The 25,746-nt window shown below is 42.7% G+C and overlaps 1 protein-coding gene across 1 annotated transcript in view; it reads left to right on the top strand.

Annotated features, from left to right (window-relative positions):
- EME1 (essential meiotic structure-specific endonuclease 1) overlaps positions 1–24,801 on the top strand; it is a 71,128-nt gene extending 46,327 nt beyond the window's left edge. The window contains exon 8 of the mRNA XM_056549548.1: positions 23,512–24,801. Coding sequence (XP_056405523.1) covers positions 23,512–23,682 — 171 coding nt within the window. The 3' untranslated portion in view covers positions 23,683–24,801. The remainder of the gene's footprint in view (positions 1–23,511) is intronic.
- The last annotated feature ends 945 nt before the right edge of the window (positions 24,802–25,746 follow it).

Raw genomic sequence — 25,746 nt, 5'->3', positions numbered from 1 at the left:
CCCTTACCTTGCTCCTTCGCGTTTGATTGCTCCAAGCCTGAGCTACAGGCTTGAGCAATCAACCCCTTATAACGCTGATTCATGCAAAGCAATGGCTATGCAGGGATCAGTGTAAAAGGTCAGTGTGTGCAGTGTTATAGCCCCCTATGGGAGCTATAACACTGCAAAAAAAGTTAAAGGTCATTTAATCCCTTCCCTAATAAAAGTTTGAATCACCCCCCTTTTCCCATTTAAAAAAAAAAAAAAAAACTGTAAATAAAAATAAACACATGTGGTATTGCCGCATGCGGAAATGTCCAAACTATAACAATATATTGTTAATTAAACCGCACGGTCAATGGCGTACGGGCGAAATCAAAACGTCTGATCAATACAAAAATGGTACTGATAAAAACTTCAGAACACAGCGCAAAAAATGAGCCCTCATACTGGCCTGTACGCGGAAAAAAAAAGTTTTATTGGGTTCAGAAGATGAGAATTTTTAACGTAAAAATTTTCCTGCATGTAGTTATGATTTTTTTTCAGAAGTACGACAAAATCAAACCAATATAAGCAGGGTATCATTTTAACCATATGGACCTACAGAATAAAGATAAGGTGTAATTTTTACCGAAAAATGCAATGCGTAGAAGCCCCCAAAAGTTACAAAATGAATTTTTTTTTTCTTCAATTTTGTCGCACAATGAATTTTTTTTCTGTTTCGCCGTGGATTTTTTGGGTAACATGACTAATATCACTGCAAAGTAGAATAGGTGGCGCAAAAAAAATAAGCCATCATATGAAATTATGTGCAAAATTGAAAGCGTTATGATTTTTAGAAGGTGGTGAGGGAAAAAATGAGAATGGAAAAACGCCTTAAGGGGTTAAGTTAAGGGTGCCAATAATTTTGTCCAGATACTAGTAATATGGACTAATACTGGTGTCCACTCCCTTAATTAAACCACTCCCAAAAAGCATAAGGAAAATATATAAGGGGGAGAGAATTGTTGACGTGCTAGTTAAAACATAGCTATTAATATATAGACTAAAACACACTTATTTACAAAGTGATGTATAGATAGTGACAGGGCAATATTGTCAGCCCTGTAACTCAAGATTAGACACAAACAAGGCTGTTAAAATTAAAATTGCATGTGTAGAGGATACCCCACACATACAAAAGCCTAATTATAATGTATGCTGGTACTGTAATTATACAAATTAGAACTACTGGCTCCGCTCAACGCGTTTCAGCACATTGTTACATGTGACCTCATCAGGGGCTGATAGGCATAGATTACAGTCATTACATATAGTGAATAATCAGGGGTAGCTGATACAGTAGCAACCCCTGAGAAGAGTGTGCTTGATGTCATGCACTAGTGCTCTACACCGCATATGAACAACAGGACCCAAACGCAACAGTTATGGCATCTATCTGGGATAAATCCTGACGATGTGTGTGTAAACTCGCAGTGGCGGGGAGCCAAGCGTTCAAGCTGGCTGCTAGCACACAATAATTTTGTCCAGCCCATTTTTGGAGTTTGGTGTGACATTAAACCCTGAGGAAGTCACCTTTGGTGACGGAATGTGTGGGGACTGTTTCTCGGGGGACACCCGTTCCTGTGCCTAATATGTGATGTATCTTTAATACTCTTTTTCTCCCCTGTGACCAGAAAGACTTGTGTTATTACCAGCTTTTGACTAGTTTGTGGCTTGTGATGGGTATTGTGACTATATTTCTTAATCATTGTTGCTTCTATTAGCTTTTTTGCACAAATATTAAAATAGGATTTAGGATTATTTATTACTTTGTGTGTTTAATACTGTTGCCAGGACTAGTGCAATTTATTTAACATTATTTGGTCATCTGTATTGGGGTACTAAGTAACTGGGGAGTATTTGTTTTACTTGCATATAAGGATTGTGGGTGTCCTTTCAGGGAACTCTCCAGTTATCTGGGGGTCCTCCTCCGTGGCATAGGGAGGCCATGTATTTACTGGCTCCTATATTTAAATTGTTTTTAAATCTTGTATATACATCTTCTTTGTCTTTTTCAAAATGACTTAAAAAAAAAAATATGTATTGCATAATTGTTGGTGTGCGCCCCTATGTGCTCTTGCTTTTTCTTGCCTGGGGATTGTTCGGTTTAGGATGCATTGGTAGTAGGCAGGTTGTAATTCACGGAGGTTGTGATTCACTGAGGTGACATTATGTCCAATTTGTTTGTTTGTTTTCCTCCCTTTTTTGGCTTCGTTTCCATACACACAAAGGGAATAAACATGTGTATAGCAAAACATGTTACTGCAATCCTTTTCTGTGAGAAATACTTCTTCTTCTTGAAAAATTTCATGGGTGCCAACATTTACGGCCGTAACATGTTATGCAGGCGCACTACAGGGCTCAAGAGTCATAGAGCTATGTTGCATTTGAGGCCTATGGCATATCAGTAGCTGACTGTTGCATACATTCAGCGGAAAAAAAAGGAATACACACATGTGACCCCATTCCACACAGTACACCCCCTGGGGAATGTGTATAGGGGGGAACTGGACATTTGGAACGGACGGGTGTTCCCTAAATTTATTTTCCAGGAATGGATTAAGTGTACTATGGGGGGAATGAAAATTAAAATTTTACTACTGATGCTCTGAATCATCATTCTGGGAATGTGATCTGTGTGTGGCTGACCCTAACCTGTTGCCTAAAATGCGCACACCGCTCAGGTGGAGAGAGAGCGCTGTGCATTTGTTGCAACCTAAAAGAAGACCCCGATGCTAGTGACTCGGTGACCCATGACCCATACCCCCAGAGGTCTTTATCAGGTGTTTTTTTATTTATTTTTTCGATACAAGTTTTTTGGGCAATTTAATGGTTTATGGGGTTAACATTTTGAATGTACTCTGGACATTGGGGTCAAATTATAGGAAATGAAAAGGGAAAATTTGGTTCTGCATGGATGGCCCAGATGATCGGGGCAAGTGTCACATTAAGTGGTGGTGTCCTTCCGTATCCCCCTCTTGTGACACACTCTGCATTTTCCCAATCGCAATGACAGCACCACCTGAGAGAGGGACTCCGCCCCTAGGGACAGGAAACCTGAGGATAAAAAGAAGAACCTTCCTCCTCTGCCTCAGTGTGTTGCCTGTCTGGGGCAGGAGTCCCGGTCCCAGAGATAAAAGTGCTGAGGGCGTGTCGGAGCTGTTTAAATCCCCGTAATCTCGGTTTACGTGGCCCTAACTAGCCTCCCTAGTCTGGGAGTTTTCAGTCTGGCTCCACTCTGCCCTCCCATACCTGATGTTCCATGCTGGTGCCGGGGTCTTGCGTGGGTCAAGGCGGGCAGCGGAGTAACAAAGGAGGTCCTTCATGTTCCTCTGCACGCATCTCCTGGTGCATTGAATGACGCGGAGGAACGCCTGCGTTTTGCAGTTCGGAAGTGCGGTCTGATTGTATTTAGACCACAGCCGCACAGGATTGCATCCTCCATAGTGGATGCCAGCCAGCAACTGCCAGTGTTAAGGATTAGTTAATGTGCGGCCTTAATCTGTGAGTGACTACCTCTATACTAATTTCCGACGTAAGAGAATTCACACCAGGCCAGGTTGGTATGGGTTCCCTCCTAGTTACCCCGGGGAGTTCTGTTTATTACAGGAAGTAAATTTGGTTTTTACAAACTGAGAAAAAGTGGAGTGTGAAAGGTAAAATTATGCATCGTTCTATATGCTGATTGGTCATTTGCAAGTCCTCTTAGCTTAAGATTTCAGCATCTTTCCACAAAGTCCAATGTTTAGACGTCTTGTATCCATAGTCTCCATCTCAAGGCTCTAGTCTTAGTTACAGGAAAAGCGATAAGATTAAATGTTTTGCATTTAGCATTCTGATGTATCTGGGTTAAAGGGTAAAGGAACAGATATTTTTTCCAGCAGCAATGGCATTTTAATATTAATATATTGATCAGTCATTGGAAACATAAGGGTCATCCCCATCACCAGCATGAGCTCAAAGGAGGACCCCAGATGTGATCCTGCGGAATCTTCATCAAAGACTGCGTCCTAAGTAGCCAGCGTTTCTGAGTGAGTGTACAAATTTCATTTCGGGGATCTTTTTGTAATATCTGGTTTGGTTTATTAAATTTTTTAGGGGATGTACCTAGAAAATCATCTAAGAAAACCAAACATCTTAAAAATTGTAACACATGTAGATCAAAGTCACCACAGGGTTATGAAAAGATGACTTGCCCAGCATGTGTAGCAAAAGTTTTTTCAGCCGAAGTGCCTTCTTTATTATCTTCCATGCAAGATTTAATTAGATTGGAGATACAGAATTCTGTGAAAAATACTTCAAATTCTGCTCCCGCTCCTGCTCCTACTTCGGCTCCTACTCCTGTCTACCCTATAACCACAGTTGTGCAGCTGACTGGGTCAGAGGTGGAAGGAATTGCTGTAGAAATAGCTGAATCGGATAAGGATTCATCTTCGGTCGAAGATACCACTTCAGGGAGACCTTTTTTCCAATCCGAAGATGCTGATAATCTGATTAAAAACATTCGGTTAGCCACAAATATTGAGGACCCTAGGAAAGAAAAATCTATTCAAGACATCATGTTTGAAGGATTAGAACCAAGGAAACTTAACCCCTTAATGACCAAGCCCATTTTCATCTTAAGGACCAGGCCAATTTTATTTTTGCGTTTTTCGTTTTTTCCTTCTCGCCTTCTAAAATCCATAACTCTTTTATATTTCCATCAACAGACCCATATAAGGGCTTGTTTTTTGCGTGACCAATTGTACTTTGTAATGAAACCTCTCATTTTACCATAAAATGTACGGCGAACCCCTTTTATATACTTTTATATTTTTATACCGCTTAAAAAAAAATCTAAAACTTTGTGTACAAAATCAGTAATCTAAAATCGCCCTATTTTGACCATCTATAACTTTTTCATTTTTCTGTATATAGGGTGGTATGAGGGCTCATTTTTTGCGCCGTCATCTGTACTTTTTTTAGATACCACATTTGCATACATAAAACTTTTAGATAATTTTTTATTAATTTTATTTTTAATAAAATGTGACACAAAAAGCAGCATTTTTGGACTTTTTTTATTTTTTACGTTTACGCCATTCACCGTACGGGATCATTAACATTATATTTTAATCGGACATTTACGCACGCGGCGATACCAAATATGTTTATATAAAAAATTACGCTTTTTGGGGGTAAAATGGGAAAAACGGACAATTTTTCATTTTTTTTTTACACTTTTTTTTATGTCCCCATAGGGGACTATCTATAGCAATCCTTTGATTGCTAATACTGTGCAGTGCTATGCATAGGACACAGCACTGATCAGTATTATCGGTGATCTTCTGCTCTGGTCTGCTCGATCTCAGACCAGAGCAGAAGACTGCGGGAGACGGCCGGAGCTAGGTGAGGGGACCTCCGGCCGCCATGCTGGATGATCAGATCGCCGCAGCAGCGCTGCGGGCGATCCGATCATCCAATCAAAGTACCGCAATGCCGCAGATGCCGTGATCTGTATTGATCACGGTATCTGAGGGGTTAATGGCAGACATCCGCGCGATCGCGGATGTCGGCCATTACGGGCGGGTCCCCGGCTGCTGCTAGCAGCCGGAACCTGCCGTGTATGACGCGAGCACCGTTCCGATGCGCGCGTTCATACACAGGACATAAATGTACGTCCTGGTGCGGGAAGTCCCGCCAAACCAGGACGTACATTTACGTCCGTAGTCGTTAAGGGGTTAAAGCCCTTCCCATCCATAGATCTTTATCTGGCTTAATTAGAAAGGAATTTGAAAATCCTGATAAAAAGGTTTTTCTTCCCATTTGACAACACTGAATTGACTTAATGGGGAAAAAATAGACAAAGCCATTTCAAAGGTCTCCAGGAAAGGTGCCTTGCCTTTAGAAGACTTGCGCGACCCTATGGACAAAAAATCTGAGACTTTTTTTTTTTGCGTAGAACCTGGGAGACCGCCACAGCCTCTTTCAAACCTAATGTAGTGCATTCTTGAGTCGCCAGGTCTTTGATTCTTTGGCTGGATCAGTTATTTACATATATCCAGAATCAGGTCCCTCATGAAGAATTGTTAAATAATTTCTAATTCCCTGGGGAGGTGCATTAATACTTAACTTTTAATAGGGAAAAGTTAAAAAATTACCAAATTATAGTGCTCAAATATAACCCAAAACAAAATATTAAATATGCTGGTCGAGGCATATATCGCTCTCCAGCATGTGATAATACAATTTAGTAGGGTGTAATTCTCATAGCTCTCAACATGTTTCTGCCAACAGTAGGTGGCGTCTTCAGGAGAGGCAAATCAGCAAAACTCGGATACCCTATAATAATTATTTTCAGTATCGAGAGCACCCTTTGGCCTTCTTGGCAATTATGATCCACAAAAATGAGAATGGTACTTTACGAACTACCATCCATAGGAAAACCACTGCCACCAATAGCCTCCTCAGGAGAGCTGCCACCTGGGACCCCTGAAACAGGGTATCCCGCGGGGGCAGTATCTCCGCCTCAGGAGAAATTGCTCGGAGAGGCGGGACTTTATAGCGGAGGCGGGCAAGCTTCGTACTCTATTCCAAAATAGGGGATACCCTAAACATGTCTTATCTGCTACATATCAACACGCATTGGCCACCCCTAGGGAGTCACTTTTAAAGTCGAAACCTCGGGATGATCAATCAGTGAATCCAACAAGGATCATTGCTACCTTTGATCAGGGTTCGAATGAGATGCGACAAATCCTACAGAGACATTGGGACATTTTAAAAATGGACCCTGATATACGAGAAAAGGTCCCAGAGATCCCTCTGCTGATGTTCAGAAGGGGTCGTAATCTAGGGGACATGTTGACCAAAAGCCATCTTCCACCGAGGAAACCTAGAGCCCCCTGGTTAGAGCATGGACAGAAACCATCTGGTTGTTTCCCCTGTGGGCATTGCAAGGCCTGTGCAAACATCAACAGGTCCCAGCATTTTGAGAATGAATCCACAGGGGAAAAATTTAGAGTAAGAGAATTTATCAACTGTTCGACGATATCAGTTATTTATTTAGCTATTTGCCCATGCTCTAAGAAATATGTAGGTAAGACCAAGAGGGCCCTGAAGACCAGAATCCTCGAGCATTTGGGGGATATTAGGCACTGAAAGGATAAGCCCCTAGCCAGACATATGCCTGAACAACATCTCGGACAGACAGATAACCTGGTGTTTATGGGAATAGAAAAAGTGTGGCCGTCACAAAGGGCTGGAGATATTGATCGGGTCCTGCTACAGAGGGAGTGCAGATTGATCTATACACTAGGTACTTGTACTCCCTCGGGTTTAAATGATCAAGTCAATTTTACCTGTTTTCTGTAGTTAGTGGGTACCTCCCTATTTGGTGACTTTAGGCAGTCAGTGGAGGCTGTAGCTAGCCTAAAGTAAGTTTCAGCAATATACCAGGGACTCCTAGAGGCAAGTAGGAGGTTCGAGAGCAGGTCCGCCCTTTTTAGGGCGGGACATCCTGCCTAGGGATAGGGCCCATAGTTATATTTTAGGGTCAGTCCAGACTCCCTAGGTCCCTGCTTTATTTTTCCTCCCCCCTCTGTTTAGGGAACTATCCCACATAGGGAGGTACTAGCTAGGGTTTTACCCCATATGTACACTCCTTAGATCAAATAAAAGAGATAACATATAACACTAACTTTTATATGAACAATAGATCTACCCTCCTCTGTGTGGTCATCCCTCTCCAAGCATTTGTTTTATCCAATTAAATTCTTCTATCTTCTAATGGGCAAATATGGGCTGTCTATTAAGGCACATGATAATCCATAGAGCTTTATGGCAAGAGTGCCCACTGAGTTTTTTTAGGCACCTAGATTGTCATTATTGTGCCCTTTTCATGCAATCCAGTCATCAAGATTGTAGCCCTTACTCATATCTCCACTGGTGTTCACTGTTTGGATATGTGGAGATGTGAACTAGATATTTGCCAAATAATAATTAAGCCCGACTTTTTTTATATATAAATGTATCTGACATACCCTTATTAGATTTTACTTACTTACGTTCTGCATTCCTCCTTGTACATAGAAGTAGAAGCTCTGGCTGAGCCTTGTAGGTTATGCATAAAGCTTTTTTGACTTTAGCCTCAATCACGTGACCTATTGTTTACTAACTGCGGCCGCCATGTGACCGCGCGTCACCTGACTCACGCCCGCCCCGATGTGACGTTTCGGAAGGCGGGGCGGAAGTGACACGTGCTCTGCGGCAAGCGCATATAACGTCACACGCCGAGATCCCAGGTACGGTAGCGCACAGAAGCCGGCATTACTGCAAGGCTCCCCGTCACTACGGGTTTGTGCTCTCCGTCCTGGGATCTTCGGAACGGCGCATCTAAACTGTAAGTAGCCGCTTAGCGGAGTACAACCCTCTTTTTCAGGTACAAAACCGAATTATACTGATGGGGGATTCCTATATGTGTTTTCTCCTTTAGGTACGCTTGACCCTGTCACCAGAACAGTGAGTGGAGTGCCTTATGTGTAATTGTGGTTATAGTATGCCTGAGGCAGCACCTTATATCGGAATTTGCGTCTGTTTTTCTTTACAGGTGGACTCCTGATGTCCTGTTCTATTACAGGTGGTCTCATACAGTTTTGCCGTGATTTTAAGATTCTTTCACCTACTATTTGTTAATAGGGTGCTCTCGATACTGAAAATAATTATTATAGGGTATCTGAGTTTTGCTGATTTGCCTCTCCTGCTGTTGGCAGAAACACGTTGAGAGCTATGAGAATTACACCCTACTAAATTGTATTATCACATGCTGGAGAGCAATATATGCCTCGACCAGCATATTTAATCTTTTGTTTTGGGATATATTTGAGCACTATAATTTGGTGATTTTTTTACTTTTCCCTATTAAAAGTTAAGTACTAATGCACCTCCCCAGGGAATTAGAAATTATTTCCTTATAATTTTGTCATTTATGCTGGGAGTCTACTAATGCCCCTTGCAGGCAATTCTAATATCTGGCAAGGTCTCCAATTATTCCTCTAACTAAGAAGTCGGAGGCATTACTGGCAGATGCATCTCCGGATGCCAGAACTACCGCACTGTCTAACTCTGCCCGCAGGGCCTTGTGGCTTAAAACCTGGCCTGGTGATATTACTTAAAAAAAAAAAAAAAAAAAACGTTGTGCCCTTCCCTGTGAGGGAAAATTGTTGTCCGGGCCTGTGTTAGCTGACATCTTAGTAAAGGCCCCAGATAGGAAGAAAATCTTTCCCTTCTCCCCTTACAAATCTAGACGTTATTCCCCCAATAGGAGAACTAGGGGACAAGGGCGTAGATCAGAGGATTCTCAAAGAAGTTACTATGTAACTATGGTGCTTTCCCAAAAGTATCAAAAATGTGTAGCTCACTTAGGATATGGTTAAGAAGAGGGGGGTGCTCGAGGTTAAAGGTGATGCCTTCACCCAATAGGCCTAAGAAATATATGTAAAAGAGGGATGTATATATGATATATATACAAAAAAACAGTCCTCAAGAGCACTGAGGGTATGAAATGAGGAAAAGAAAAGAAAGAGAAGTTTTAGGATCCAATAAAAGTATATTTATTATAATAATGATATAAAATATGACCGATCGCCCTGCAGGGCCCTTGCAAAAGCGAAAGGTATATGTGATATTAGGTAAAATAAATGAATAAATGTAGCACTAATCAAAAATATAAATATATCCACTATAGTGAGTTATGTTGGTATAAATATATATATGGTTCACAGTTCGTCACAACCAACAATATTGCAGAAAAGCAGTAACAATAAATTCCAATGGTACTGAATAGATCACATCAAAGTCTCCAGTAACATAAATCGTGCTGCTTGTGACTGTGTTGCGATCCTGGTTAACCACAGCGCAGTTGTATCAATAAATCCCGAAGTAAAGTTTGTAACCTTGTTGCAGTTTTGGGATAGGTATAACATAACTGTATCAGCGGTGTTTGTAAAAGCAATGTTCCTAACGGAACGGTGCACAGCACCACTCACCCTCCTCGGCAGATCTCGGATGCAGGCTTGGTACGGCAGTATCTTAAGGTGGCGATGTCTGTCTGTACTTGCGGTGCCTTGTTGAGGTACAGCCTGGGTGAGTGGCTCTCCGGTGGGCTCAGAAGTTCCCGGGTTGGCACGGAATGGCGTCCGGCCTCGTGGGGTGATGTCCGGGAGTTCCGCCACCCGGGGCTGTGATGGAAGATTGCAGGAAGCAGGTGCGAATCTGAATAGGGCGCTAGCAGTTCGCGCGTCACAGTGGTCCCAGTGATAGGGGCATCCAGCAGTTGCAAATAAAAAATAGTGGATATAGTCTATTTTCAAGTGATGTACACTTAATAGAGTAGCTTTCCCAAAAGTACTAAAGGGTATATCTTCAATCAAGCTTTCACCAGTTCCAAAAAATCTAGTCAGCAATGACAGTCTGGGGCGAGTTAGGGGCAGGCTGAGAAGCTTTCTGGCGGAATGGTAAAAAATATCAAACACCTGGGTATTATATACCTTTTAAAGGAAGGTCTCCGCCTTGAGTTTCTCAGTCTCCCTCCGACTCGCCTAAGAGTGACTTCCCTATTAGAAAAGCAAGTTCTTTTTCCCGTACCTCTGAGTAGAGCCCTACAGAAAAATCTACTAAGTTGTTGGAACGTGACAATAAAAAGCCTAGACATTATGTTTTTCCTGTCTCACGAAACAAAGGATTCGCTTCTTTGGTGGTTGGTAGAAAGCAATCTAAGCATAGGATCGGATTGGGACCTGGAAAGTCCAAAAGTCCTCACCACAGATGCAAGTCCTTGGGGATGGGGGGCTCATACCAGAGACTTAAGTTTTCAGGGTTACTGGGATCCTCAAGAGTCCTCACTTTCCTCAAATGCAAAAGAACATCTGGCAGTCTACTATTCTCTAGAAAGAGCAAAACATCGCCTACACCAAGAAAACATAAAAGTTTTCTCAGAAAATACAACTACATTATCGGTCATAAATCAACAAGGGACTGCAAAAAGCGAATCACTTATGCAAATTGGAGAGAGAATTTTTTGTTTTTACGGAGTGATATCTACATTCTTTAACTGCAGGGCATCTAAAAGGAACCCTAAATTCAAAAGCAGACTACCTAAGTCACCAGCAGCTACATCAAGGCGAATGGAAGTTAAACCGAAAAGTTTCAAAAAAATATGCGATCTTTGGGGGTGGCCCAAGATAGATCTATTTGCTACAAGAAACAGGCAAGTAAGGAAATTTTGCTCCTTAAATCCAAAGGACAGGCCTTGGGCAGTGGACGCTCTGACTGAACAATGGAAATGGGAATTAGTTTACACATTTCCTCCACTTCAATTGCTCCCCAGAGTAATCAGGAAAATAAGATCGGAGAAATCCTGTGTGATCCTTTTAGCCCCTTTTTGGCCATGCCAAGCCTGGTTTTCAGCAAATACAGACAAGAAGAGCGCTCCTAGTGTGATAACGTATTGTAAAGAGGAGCTGAAAAACAGGCAAAGATGCTCACCGAGTATAGTTGTACTGCGACCAAGTACAACTATGGTAAAAGCGTGGGATAACCCTTCAACGGGCGAAGAACGGCAGCCTCTCCTGGCAACACAGGTGAAGCACTCAGACGGATCCCTCCAAGGAACAGCCCAGGATAAAAGCAGCGCACAAGACTTCAAAGGTAAAATGGTTTATTTACCCGGCATGCAACGCGTTTCGCTGGACAACCAGCTTCATCAGGCAAGCCTGATGAAGCTGGTTGTCCAGCGAAACGCATTGCATGCCTGGTAAATAAACCATTTTACCTTCAAGCCTGGTTTTCGGCTCTATGAGAGCTATCTCTATCGGATCCCTGGGTTCTTCCACAACTGCTGGACCTTCTAACCCAGGGTCCAGTGTCTCATCCACATGTGAGAAGTCTCCACCTGATGACATGGCATTTGAGAGGATGATTCTCAGGGGCAAAGGTATCTCAGATGCTGTGATAACCACCTTACAAGCCATCAGAAAGGAAATAACTAATAAGATATATTTCAGAGTTTGGAAGACTTTTTTTTTATTTTCTTAATAAAACTTTTTCAGCAAATTTTGTCCCAGATATTCTTAAAATGTTAGATTTTTTACAATCTGGTCTAGATAAGGGTTTAAAGGTTCAAGTGTCTGCCCTAGGGTCCTTGTATAACACCAAAGTAGTGGACCATCCTTGGATAATTAGATTTTAAGGCACTCAAAAGGCTGTCCATTACTAGAGTCACGAAAGTCCCTTTGTGGGATCTTTCTTTGGTGTTAAATGTCTTTCTGTCAGATCCCTTTGAAACCCTAGATGACCTTCTTCTAAAAAATTTAGTCCTAAAGACTGTACTTTTAGTAGCAGTTACCACCGCTAGGAGAATAGGGGACCTTACAGCCTTATTTGGTAGAAAATCCTATACAAAGATCCTAGAAGATAGCATACTGTTTCTTCCCGATCCTGCTAATCTCCCTAAAGTAGTATTCGCTTTCCATGTATTCCAGGAAATTGTTCTTCTGTCATTTTGCTCTAAATGACAAGGAAAGATCTTTTAGTGCCTTAGACGTTAGAAGGTGTGTCCTTAAATACCTAGATAGGACTAAGGATTTAAGAAAGTGTAATTCCCTTTTTATTCAATTTGCAGGAAAAAAATAAGGGCAAAAAAGCTAGTAATAGCTCCCTGTCTAGGTGGATTAGACAAGCTATCAGTGTCAGGTTTACCTGCCCCAGTTGGTCTTAGAGCTTACTCAACCCGAGCTGTAGCCACCTCTTGGGCGGAAAAAAGGGGCACTTCTATATATCAGATCTGCAGGGCAGCTACCTGGTCTTCGCCTCATACTTTTTTTCGTCACTATCGGGTGAATATTGGGAGTTCTTCTTCCCTTTCTTTTGGTCGCCTGGTCTTGCAGTCAGTAATCCCACCCTAATTGGATATTCTCTCAGGTGGTGCTGTCATGGCGACCGGGAAATCCGGTAATTACTCACCGGTAATTCTGTTTCCCCAAGCCATGACAGCACCAGGGCATTCCCACCCTATATTTTCAGGTGTTATTTCCTCTCGTGGTGGGGATCCACTTTCTTTGCTTCTTCTTCAATAATGTTATGTTATGCTTACTAATTAAGAAGGCTCTTCTGGTCTCTAAAACTCACTGAGGGCGAGGAGGAGGGTTCTTCTTTTTATCCTCAGGTTTCCTGTCCCTAGGGGCGGAGTCCCTCTCTCAGGTGGTGCTGTTATGGCTCGGTGAAACAGAATTACCGGTGAGTAATTACCGTTTTTTTCTGGGATTGTCCCTTCTTTCCAGTGTTGGGGACCTCACCTGGAAAGTGTTGGCCTGGGACGATCCTGGCACCTATATTTCCAGTTTCTTGGGAACTCCCACCTGCTCTTTCCCACTCGCCAAAGATCAGGGCCCTTAGAACTTCTTCTTGGAACTGGAGGAATGTCCATGTGTTGCCAGCGTACTGGGACAGTAAAAAAGAGTTGTACATGGAAACCTGTACCAAGTAGACCGCAACTTTTTTTGTACCCTTGTTTTCTGCATGGCGAATGTATGGCTTGAGGACTTGATCAGAGAGATCAACTTCCCCCATATACTGATTGTAGTCCAGAATACAATCAGGCTTGAGGACCGTTGTTGTGGTACCTCGCACAGGGACAGGTGAGCTGCCGTTACTGTGAATTGTGGACAGCATAGGGACATCCCTCTTATCCTTATACCTGATTGGCAACAGGTATGTATGTGTGTGCTTGGTGCGAACTTTATATAAGGGTGTGTGATAAAATATCTTGCACCGTTTATATAACAAAAAAAACGCTGTGGCCAAAAAAAATAAAAAATTCCAAATGCAGCGCCCTGCAATCCTAATATGGCCCGGGTCGGAGGGATATATATATATATATATATATATATATATATATATATATATATATATATATATATATATATATATATATATATATATATTATATATATATATATATATATTATATATATATATATATATATATTATATATATATATATATATATTATATATATATTATATATATATTATATATATATTATATATATATTATATATATATTATATATATATATATATATATATTTCTACTTGACCCTAACAGTGGCAGCAGGCCACTTCTACAGCCCTGAGGGTCACAGATGCGGTCAGAGAGGGAGGACCCTAGCTCCTTCTCTCAGCTCTGCCCGCTGACTGACTTAGGTGGGCTAGCAGAGCTGAGAGAAGGGGACATTAAACCCTCCTCTGACAGCTGCTTTCGGTCATCCGACCCATAAAACCTCATCTGGGGAGACTGGATCGCCACCCCTCCCCCCAGCAAGAAGAGGTGATTGGCGGTGTATAGTACACCGCCGATCACCTTCTAATTCCGAGTCATCTGGTCACACGTGGACCCATATGACCGGAATCGCCAGTGTGAATTCAACAGCGATCTGGACATTGTCACAGGCATTGTCACAGGATGCCTGCTGAATGATTTCAGCAGGCATTCCGGTCCGATCCCCTCCCGGCACGCGGGGTTAAATGGGCACTGTCATGAAATCTAAAAATTGATATGTTGTAGTACTTAAGTACTACAACCTATCTCTAATATACTTTAATTAAAAAAAGTGATATTAAACCAGTTTAAAATCACTTTTAAATTCGGCCACTAGGGGTCACCCTACTAGTGGCCGAATGCATTCGGCAGTGACGTCACTACTGAATTTCGACTCATTTAAAGGGGTTGTGCGCTGCCCTGCTTTTCGGAGCTCCGCACGCAGCGTCCGGAAGTTCATTACTCCGAACGCTGTGTGCGGGCTTCCGTGTTCTCGTCCCTCGTGATGTCGCGGTCGCGCCCCCTTCCCATAGACTTTTGTTGAGGGGGCGGGCTAGACGTCACGACAACCGGACTTTGACATTTCTTCGTCTGGCCCACCCTGGGGGGTCCAGGGGCCCAGCGGCCGCGAACACGGAAGCCCGCACACAGCGTTCGGAGTAATGAACTTCCGTACGCTGCGTGCGGAGCTCCGAAAAGCAGGGCAGCGCACAACCCCTTTAAGCCTGGCAATGAGTCGAAACTCAGTCACTGTGGTGCTCGCTCCCGCCTGTCAATCAAACAGGTCAGAGCGAGCACGCTGATAGCTGGGGCTGCGCGCATTGGCCAGCTCATTGAGGCAGTGCGCGCACTCATTGCTGCGCTGATCCTCCGGATGGGCAAGTCTGATCTGAGGTCTTATAATACTTTGGGGGAGCGGAATGTCTTTTTCGTTCAGCAGGCATCGGGGCATATCGCCCAGGGGGGTCATGATGACCCCCCATGTCGGCGATGGGCGCAGATCACTGGACAATTCAGTCCAGCGATCTGCGGCGGATTCCGGGTCAATCGGGTCTCCAGTGACCCGGTGACCCGGAATTATTGGCTGATCTGTGTGCCGGCAGCAGCAGGAGGTGAGTGACAGCCTCCTGCTGTTGCTTAGTAACAGCTCCCAGCATGCAAATAGGGCATGCTGGGAGCTGTAGTTATGCAACAGCAGGAGGCAGACCACCACAACTCCCAGCATTCCCATATGGGCATGCTGGGACTTATAGTTTTGCAACAGCTGGAGGCACATTTTTTCTATGGAAAAGTGTACCTTCAGCTGTTGTATAACTACAACTCCCAGCTTGCACAAACAGCTAAAGTGCATGCTGGGAGTTGTAGTGGTGCATCTGCTGGTTGCATAACTACAACTCCCAGCATGCCCGTTGGCTGTCGGTGACTGCTGAGAGTTGTAGTTTTGCAACAGCTGAAGGCACACTGAGTTAAGTAGCAAACCAGTGTGTCTCCAGCTGTTGCATAACTACAATCCCCAGCCAAAGTAGTATGCCTCCAGCTGTTGCATAACTACAAGACCCAGCATGCCCTTCCGCTGTCCGTACATGCTGGGGGTTGTAGCTTTTGCAACAGCTGAAGGCACACTGGTTGTAAAACACTGAGTTTGTTACCAAACTCTGTGTTTCACAACCAGTGTGCCTCCAGCTGTTGCAGAACTACAACTCCCAGCATGCACTGATAGACCGTACATGCTGGGAGTTGTAGTTTTGCAACAGCTGGATGTTCCCCCCCCCCCCCCCAATGTGAATGTACAGGGTCCACTCACATGGGCGGAGGATTACAGTAAGTATCCGGCTGCAAGTTTGAGCTGCGGCAAATTTTCTGCCGCGGCTCAAACTGCCAGCGAGAAACTACTGTGAACCCCCGCCCGTGCGACTGTACCCTAAAAACACTACACTAACACAAAATAAAATAAAAAGTAAAAAACACTACATATACACATACCCCTACACAGCCCCCCTACCTTCCCCAATAAAAATGAAAAATGTCTGGTACGCCACTGTTTCCAAAACGGAGCCTCCAGCTGTTGCAAAACAACTACTCCCAGTATTGCCAGATAGCCACTGACTGTCTAGGCATGCTGGGAGTTTTACAACAGCTGGAGGCACCCTGTTTGGGAATCACTGGCGTAAAATACCCCTATGTCCACCCCTATGCAAGTCCCTAATTTAGGCCTCAAATGAGCATGGCGCTCTCACTTTGGAGCCCTGTCGTATTTCAAGGCAACAGTTTAGTGTCACATATGGGGTATAGCCGTACTCGGGAGAAATTGTGTTACAAATTTTGGGGGGTATTTTCTGCTATTACCCTTTTTAAAAATGTTAAATTTTTGGGAAAACAAGCATTTTAGGTAAAAAAATATATATTTTTTTACATATGCAAAAGTCGTGAAACACCTGTAGGGTATTAAGGTTCAAATTACCCCTTGTTACGTACCCCACGGGGTCTAGTTTCCAAAATGGTATGCCATGTGTTTTTTTTTTTTTTGCTGTTCTGCCACCATAGGGGCTTCCTAAATGCGGCATGCCCCCAGAGCAAAATTTGCTTTCAAAAAGCCAAATGTGACTCCTTCTCTTCTGAGACCTGTAGTGCGCCAGCAGAGCAATTTTCACCCCCATATGGGGTGTTTTCTGAATCGGGAGAAATTGGGCTTCAAATTTTGGGGGATATTTTCTGCTATTACCCTTTTTAAAAATGTAAAATTTTTGGGAAACCAAGCATTTTTTTTTTACATATGCAAAAGACGTGAATCACCTGTGGGGTATAAAGGTTCACTTTACCCCTTGTTACGTTCCCTGAGGGGTCTAGTTTCCAAAATGGTATGCCATGTGTTTTTTTTTTTTTTTTTTGCTGTCCTGGCACCATAGGGGCTTCCTAAAGGTGACATGCCCCCCAAAAACCATTTGTCACTCCTTCCCTTCTGAGCCCTCTACTGCGCCCGCTGAACAATTAACATAGACATATGAGGCATGTGCTTACTTGAGAGAAATTGGGTTTCAAATACAAGTAAAAATTTTCTCCTTTTTACCCCTTGCAAAAATTCAAAGATTGGGTCTACAAGAACATGCGAGTGTAAAAAATGAAGATTTTGAATTTTCTCCTTCACTTTGCTGCTATTCCTGTGAAACACCTAAAGGGTTAATACACTTACTGAATGTCATTTTGAATACTTTGGGGGGTTTAGTTTTTATAAGGCTAGGTTTCCACTTGTTTTTTTTTTATACACCTAAAAAAAACGCCAGAAAAACTGCCACAGGTTTTTCCTGAGTTTTGGCAGTTTTTCTGGCGTTTTTTCTGGAGTTTTCGCTGGTGTGTGGAAACAGCCAAATTTGTCCCCTGTGGCAGTTTTCTCACTGCCTTCTGGGTACCACTCTGTGGGTCGGATGCTGAGCGCCCGGTCCACAGAGTGTAAGGAGATGAGGAGTGATGTATAGCATCACTACTTACCTCCCCGGCTGTATAGTATACAGGGGGGCATAGTGTACCCGTGTATACTATACAGGAGCCGGGAATCCTGTCACCAGACTGACAGGACTCCCTGTTCCTATAGCCCCTTTGTGCGGTATACAGTATATACAGCTATCTATAGATAGCTGTATATAGTGTATACAGAACAGGAGGTCCACTTACCTCCCTCGTTTCTGTCACTGCCGGTCCGTGTAGCTCCGCCCCCTATTGATGATGTCATTAGGGGCGGAGCTACAGACATATTCAGGCTAGTCTGAAGCTCTGTTCACATTGTCCGTTTTGTATAATGGGAACAGACCCTTCTGCCAGTGTCTACCCAGACAGGGAGACTCCAGCTGTTGCTAAACTACAACTCCCAGCATGCCCAGACAGCCAAAGGCTGTCTGGGCATGCTGGAAGTGGTAGTTTTGCACCAATTGGAGGCTCACTGTTTAGGTAGACATTGCATCATGGGTGCTCTCCCCTGCAGAGAGCACAAAAAATGTCCTAACCTATTTTTTTTGTGTGTTTTTTTTCTTCTCGTTTCAGATCCGTGTATGCAGAGGATTACGACGGATGAACAGGATTTTTTTTATATTTTAATAAAATGGTTAACGAGGGCTGTGGGGGAGTGTTTTTTAAAATACATTTTTTTTTCCAATGTGTTGTGTTTTCTTTTTTATTGAATATTCAGGCTTAGTTATGGAGGCTGTCTAATAGACAGAATCCATTACTTAGCCGGGGCTTAGCGTTAGCCCCAAAAACAGCTAGAGCTAACCCCCAATTATTACCCTGGTACCCACCGCCACAGGGGTGCCGGGAAGAGCCGTACCAACAGGCCCGGAGCGTCAAAAATGGTGCTCCTGGGCCTAGGCGGTAACAGGCTGGCGTTATTTAGGCTGGGGAGGGCCAGTAACAATGGTCCTCGCCCACCCTGGTAACGCCAGGCTGTTGCTGTTTTGTTGGTATCGTGCTGATACTGAATATACAGGGAACCCTATGCGTTTTTTTTTTCATAAAAAAAAAAAACAAAAACGCATAGGGTTCCCCCTATTTTCAGTATCAGCCAGATACCAACCAAGCAGCAACAGCCTGACGTTACCAAGGTGGGCGAGGGCCATTGTTACTGGCCCTCCCCAGCCTAAATAACGCCAGCCTGTTACCGCCTAGGCCCAGGAGCGCCACTTTTGATGCTCCGGGCCTGTTGGTACCGGCTCTTCCCGGCACCCCTGTGGCGGTGGTTACCGGGGTAATAATTGGGGGTTAGTGCTAGCTGTTTTTGGGGCTAACTCTAAGCCCCGGCTTAATCATGGATTCTGTCTATTAGACAGCCTCCATTACTAAGCCTGAATATTCAATAAAAAAGAAAACACAACACATTGGAAAAAAAAATGTATTTTAAAAAACACTCCCCCACAGCCCTCGTTAACCATTTTATTAAAATATAAAAAAATCCTGTTCATCCGTCGTAATCCATCGAATCCGTCGTAATCCTCTGCATACACGGATCTGAAACGAGAAGAAAAAAAACACAAAATAAATAGGTTAGGACATTTTTTGTGCTCTCTGCAGGTGAGAGCGCCCATAATGCAATGTCTACCTAAACAGTGAGCCTCCAATTGGTGCAAAACTACCACTCCCAGCATGCCCAGACAGCCTTTGGCTGTCTGGGCATGCTGGGAGTTGTAGTTTAGTAACAGCTGGAGTCTCCCTGTCTGGGTAGACACTGCCAGAAGGGTCTGTTCACATTATCCAATACGGACAATGTTAACAGAGCCTTATACCCTTGCCAGCCTGGATTGCGTCTGTAGCTCCGCCCCTAATGTCATCACTAGGGGGCGGAGCTACGCGGACCCGCGGGGACTGGACGGAGGTAAGGGGACTTCTCCATCTTCTGTATACACTATATACAGCTATCTATAGATAGCTGTATATAGTGTATACCGCCCAAAGGGTTAACCTACACTGTCCTGCAGTGTGTTAACTCTTCCCTTGCTGGGCTGGTGCATAGCGCACAGCTCAGCAAGGGGTTAAGTGAGCCAGCAATGTGTATACTGTATACACATTGCAGGCTCACTGTAAGTTCTTGCTGGGCAGTAGATATACGATGTATATCTACTGCTCAGGATCAGCTTATCTCCCGGCTCTGTAGCCTTGAGAACAGCTGATCCCGACAGTCACTTTGATCGCAGCGGGTGTCAGGAGAAGTGACATCCCTGGGATCTGTCCCTGCAGGTACTAATACTCCCAACATGGAGCACACTCTGCTCCATGCTGGGAGCTGTAGTACCTACATTAAGACAGATCGCAGCGAGTATCACTTCTCCTGACACCCACTGCAATCCTCCAGTATAATGTATACATGCGGCGGCTGCTATTCTATGGTCCCCTGCACTGCCGTATATATATATATATATATACACATATTACTATTTCCCACAGAGTTGTGATTGGCTGGAACCATCTGACCAATCACAGCTCTCTGTGGGAAATATGAATATGTGTATATATACGTGAGTGCAGGGGACCATAGAAGAGCGGCCGCCGCATCTATACATTATACAGGAGGATCGCAAGGGACCCCAGCGATCTGTCAATTAGTACAGGTAACTACTATTCCTATCATGGAACAGTGTGTTCCATGCTGGGAGTAGTAGTACTACCTAAAAAATGTTTTAAAGAAAGTGCACACACACACACACACTACATTTCTATTATTGTCGGCTACATTTTTAGTGCCCTACCTGCGCACATAAATTGATCCCTGTTTAAAAATTTATAAAAATTTTGTTATAAAAAAGATATATTTTGTTAAATACAATTTTTTCCATCACTACTGTATCTTTTTTATTATTATTTTTTAATGGTATCCTACTAAATTTTAATAAAAAAGGTATCTCCAACATTTTTTTGGATCGCTAAAGTCCAAAAGAGAATAAAAAACGCCTGAAAAAACGCCAAATTTAAAACCCACATGGCGTTTTTCTTGGCGTTTTTTCACTCCCATAGACTTCTATGGGAGAAAAACGCCAAGATTTCCCCGAAAAAACGCCAAAGTCTCGACAAGAGGTTGTTTTTTAAAAACCGCCAAGGAGCCCAAAAACGCCAAAAGGATTAAAAAAACGCCAAACTGAAAAACGCCAAGTGGATTTGGCATTTTGCAGTTTACTATTGACTTGCAGCTAACATCTGGCCGCAGCGTTTTTTCACAAAAAAAACGCCATGCGGCAGAATGGGCGTTTTTATTGGCGTTTTTGTCAAAAAAAAAAGTGGAAACCTAGCCTAATGAGGTCTTTTATGGGGTATTTCTAATATGAAGACCATTCAAATCCACTTCAAAACTGAACTGGTCCCTGAAAAATAGTGAGTTTGAAAATTTTGTGAAAAATTTCAAAATTGCTGCTGAACTTTGAAGCCGTCTGGTGTCTTCCAAAAGTAAAAACTCATAAATTTTATGATGCAAACATAAAGTAGAATATGTCACGAAAAAACAATCTCTGAATCAGAATAACTAAAAGCATTCCAGAGTTATTAATGTTTAAAGTGACAGTGGTCAGATTTGCAAAAAAACGCTCTGGTCCTTAAGGTGTAAAATGGCCTGGTCCTTAAGGGGTTAAAGGGCTTCAAAGTTTACCAGCAATTTTTCATGGAAGTTTCAAAATCTGAATTTGTTTAGGGACCAGTTCAGTTTTGAAGTGAATTTGAGTGTCTTCTTGTTTGAAATACTCCATAATGGACCCTATTATAAAAACTGCACACCTAAAAGTATTCAAAGGACATTCAGAAAGTTTGTTAACCCTTTAGGTGTTTCACAGGAATAGCAGCAAGGTGGAGGAGAAAATTCAAGATATTCATTTTTTTTTTTTACACGAACATGTTCTTGTAGACCCATTTTAACAAGGGGTAAAATTAGAAAAAGCCATTAAAATGTGTAACCTAATTCCGGTTGTAAATGTATGTCCCGATGGATTAAGTACCAGGTGACCAGAATGTACGTTTAGGTCCTACATCCTTAAGGGGTTAAAGTCCTATATGGGACTATTTCATGCTATTGCTAACACTGTTCAATGCTATGCCAAAGTACAGCATTGATAAGTATTATCACTGCTCTTCTTGTACAACCTGACTGAGGCAGACTATATAAGAAAAGCCTTACAAAGCATCACAGAGGTAAGCTGGAGTCCTCAGGCCACCATCTTAGCACTGTGGAGGTCTTAAACAGCCACCCGAACCCATTGGCACATGTAATTTCCACTTTTAGGCTAGGTTCACACGGGCCAATTTCTGCACAGAAAATTTGCATGCAGACGTTCCCCTGACAGCAGAGCTCCGGCAGAACTTAGACGGTAATGCATTTCAATGTGGACTCTGCAGAAAGAATAGACATGTCTATTCCTTTTCCGGACAGTGGGACTTTAAAGTGGAATGTCCACAGAAATTCCATTGTGTGAACGAGGCCTTAGATGCCGCTAACAAATTCAATCTAGACATCTAAGGGCCCATTCACACGACAGAGTTTTAAAACAGAATCCAGCAGGTAAATTCCACTTAGAAATTCTGTTTCAACTGCCTCCCAATGTTGTTAATTAGACTCTGCTGCATCGTGCGCATGTCACAATTGATGCAGCTGAAAAATTCAAAATCTGGACTTCACAGAGTGAACATATATTATTTTATCTCATGATAGCACCCCTGGAGGGATCTTCCGTCCGCTGGATAGGAAACCTGAGGATATAAAAACAGGACATGCCTCTCCACACCTCAGTTCAGGTTTCCTGTTCTCCGGTAGGAAGTCTGGGAGAAAGATCTACATACATGCCTCTCTTCTAGGCTGCAGGTCCTCCCCTGTGTGGCTTCCTGGGTGGCGTTAGTCTTGTAAGTATCTTCCAGCCCTTAAGTTCTAATAACTGTAAGAATGGGCCTGCTCCTGGAGTTCTGTTTTTTTTCTTCTTCTCCGGACAGATTCTTCCCCACTGAAGTAATGGCAGATCCATAAAACAGATGGCTATGGTCTCAGAAGTAAAATTCCTTCTGGAAAAAATAATAATAAAGTCTGGAAGGAAGTGAATTTTTATTCCCCTCTCTTTCTAGTGAAAAAAACAAATGGAACCTTCAGAGTAATTATAAACCTAAAATCTCTGAACAAGTTCCTTACATACAAAAAGTTTTGGATGGTCCTTGAGATCTACAATTCACCTTCTGCTCCCAGACTGCATGATGGCATCTATAGATTTAGAAGATGCTTATTGCCACATCCCTATCCACAGATCACTCCTAACATTTTTAAGGGTGGCTGTATTTATGGAAGAAAGTTGGGGTTGTTTAGTTTAGAAAAAAGAAGGCGTAGGGGGCGACCTAATAACTATGTATAAATATATCAGGGGGTAGTGCAGAGATCTCTCCCAATGATCTATTCATACCCAGGACTGTATCTATAACAAGGGGGCATCCTCTACGTCTTGAGGAAAGAAAGTTTCTACACTGGGGTTCTTTACTGTAAGAGCAGTGAGACTGTAGAATGCTCTGCCAGAGGAGGGGCTCATGGTGAACTAACATTGCTGATTATGTATCTGCCTAGTAATGCATTCTTGCTCCTTTGTAAGAAATCTTTCTAGATGTCATTTGTAAAACTTCCTTTTTTTCCCCTCAGGCTTATCATCACTGTAAGGCAGATGCAGAGAGACACAATCTTTTAAGTGACATCCTTGTGCGGCGTGGTGAAGGCGTGACCTCTACCTCCAGACGTGTGGGCCCTGAACTGTCCAAGCGCATCTACCTGCAGTTTATGTCTTCAGAACCAGAGTTATCACTTGATCTGTAATAGAACAGGATATTATGTGACTTATGGGAAGCTTTCATGTTTATTTTCATTTAGTTTCTATTTGCTTCCACACAATGAGGGATATTTATCAAAACCTGTTCAGAGGAAAAGTTGACTCATAGCAACCAATCAGATTGCTTCTTTCTTTTTTTCAGAGGCCCTTTTTAAAAGGAAGTGATCTGATTGGTTTCTATAGGCAACTGGTCAACTTTGCCTCTGCACAGGTTTTGATAAATTCCCCCCCCCCCCCATTTATTCTTGTTCACTAAATTCTGAAATGCATTTTTGGCTCAAATTGCCAATGAATTTACTTGTCTAGAATCCACATTCTGGTTGTTACCAAGAACCCTGTATCTTTAAAATTTTGATATAAAAATTAGCAAAAATGGTTCTGCCTGTTAAGTAATTTTTCCATATTTTAACTTTACTTGGCAAGAAGTATAGAACATTAATAAATATTTCAAAAACACCTAATACACTTCTACATGTAATCCCGTTTACTTTCTAACAAATGTTTGTTTTCTACTGAAAATGTATGTTATGCTGTTGCAGATTTTTAGTGCTGACTTTGCAATGAAAAAAAAGTCACATTAAAATCAGCAGATTGTTTTGGAAATTTGTTGCAGATTTAGATTTTCCTATTTAAAGTCCAAGGTAAAATTTTGTAGTATATCTGCAACATTGTTATGCTGCAGATGTAAAATCTGCGCTGTAGGTCCTTTTCCAGGGGGATTACATGCAGACTTTTTTTTCTGCAGTATGTTGATGATATTTCTTAAAATCTTGATGACATTGCTTTTACTGTAATATGCTAATTTCCACATTCATTCTATTTTCCCATTGTAAAAACAGGGTACGTTATTTCAAAGTATACTTTATTCCAGGTTGGAAGCTGTGTTCCTTGTTTTTTTAAAGGATTTATTTTTGCAATTTGTAAAAGGTACAATCAACAACAGAACAGCACTCCTGGTAGTTACTCCAGTAGTGCCCAGATAGCTGGGAGGCATTAACATAAATAAAAACAGCCAATAAAGAACCCCCTTCCACAGCAAAAACTAAACAGAAGTATGGCTCACTCTGTGCAAGCCCTGGAGTAGAACAGCCCAACAAAGACCACAACCAAACAATCACATACACACACACACACACACCTTTCACACCCCTGGAGACACTTCTATCCAGGCTAGAACCAGATCTGAACTAGGCCAGAGACTGAACCTGCCCAGGTGAGTCAGTTGACTCCACCAACACCCTTGAATCCCATTAACCCCAATAACATAAAGGATGGAAATGTAAAGTGTATGTTCACAAATGCCAGAAGCCTAGCAAATAAAATGGGGGAGCTTGAGGCCTTGATACTGGAGGAACATATTGATATAGTTGGGGTCACTGAGACATGGCTGGACTCCTCGCATTACTGGGCTGTCAATCTGCAGGGGTTTACATTGTTTCGCAAGGATAGAATGAACAGAAAAGGTGGTGGAGTCTGTCTGTATCTAAGAAGTGGTATGAAAGTCAGTGTGAACGATGCCATAGTGTGTGATTCTGAGGATGTGGAATCATTGTGGGTAGAATTACAAAAGGAGGGAAATACTGAAAAAATAGTATTTGGTGTAATCTACAGACCCCCTAATATCACTGAAGAGATAGAAGTTCGGCTTCATAAACAAATAGAGGGGGCCGCCCGGGCAGGGACAGTGGTAATAATGGGAGATTTTAACTATCCAGATATAGATTGGGGTCCGGGGTTGGCTAAAACTACAAAGGGGCGACAATTCCTAAATTTATTGCAGGATAATTTTATGGGCCAGTTTGTGGAGGACCCAACAAGAAGTGATGCCTTGTTGGATCTGATCATTTCCAACAATGCAGAGCTGGTTGGTAATGTAACTGTGCGGGAAAACCTTGGTAATAGCGACCACAATATAGTTACTTTTGACTTAAAATGTAGAAAACAAAGACAGACGGGGAAGGCAAAAACATATAACTTTAAAAAGGCAAACTTCCCTGGGCTGAGGGCTGCACTACAGGACATAGACTGGGGGGAGGTGTTGTCAAATACTG

The sequence above is a fragment of the Hyla sarda genome, chromosome 13 (genome assembly GCF_029499605.1).
Source record: "Hyla sarda isolate aHylSar1 chromosome 13, aHylSar1.hap1, whole genome shotgun sequence".
NCBI lineage: Eukaryota > Metazoa > Chordata > Amphibia > Anura > Hylidae > Hyla > Hyla sarda.
Note: the sequence above shows the minus strand (reverse complement) of the source record. Positions and strands in the feature narration are given on the sequence as shown.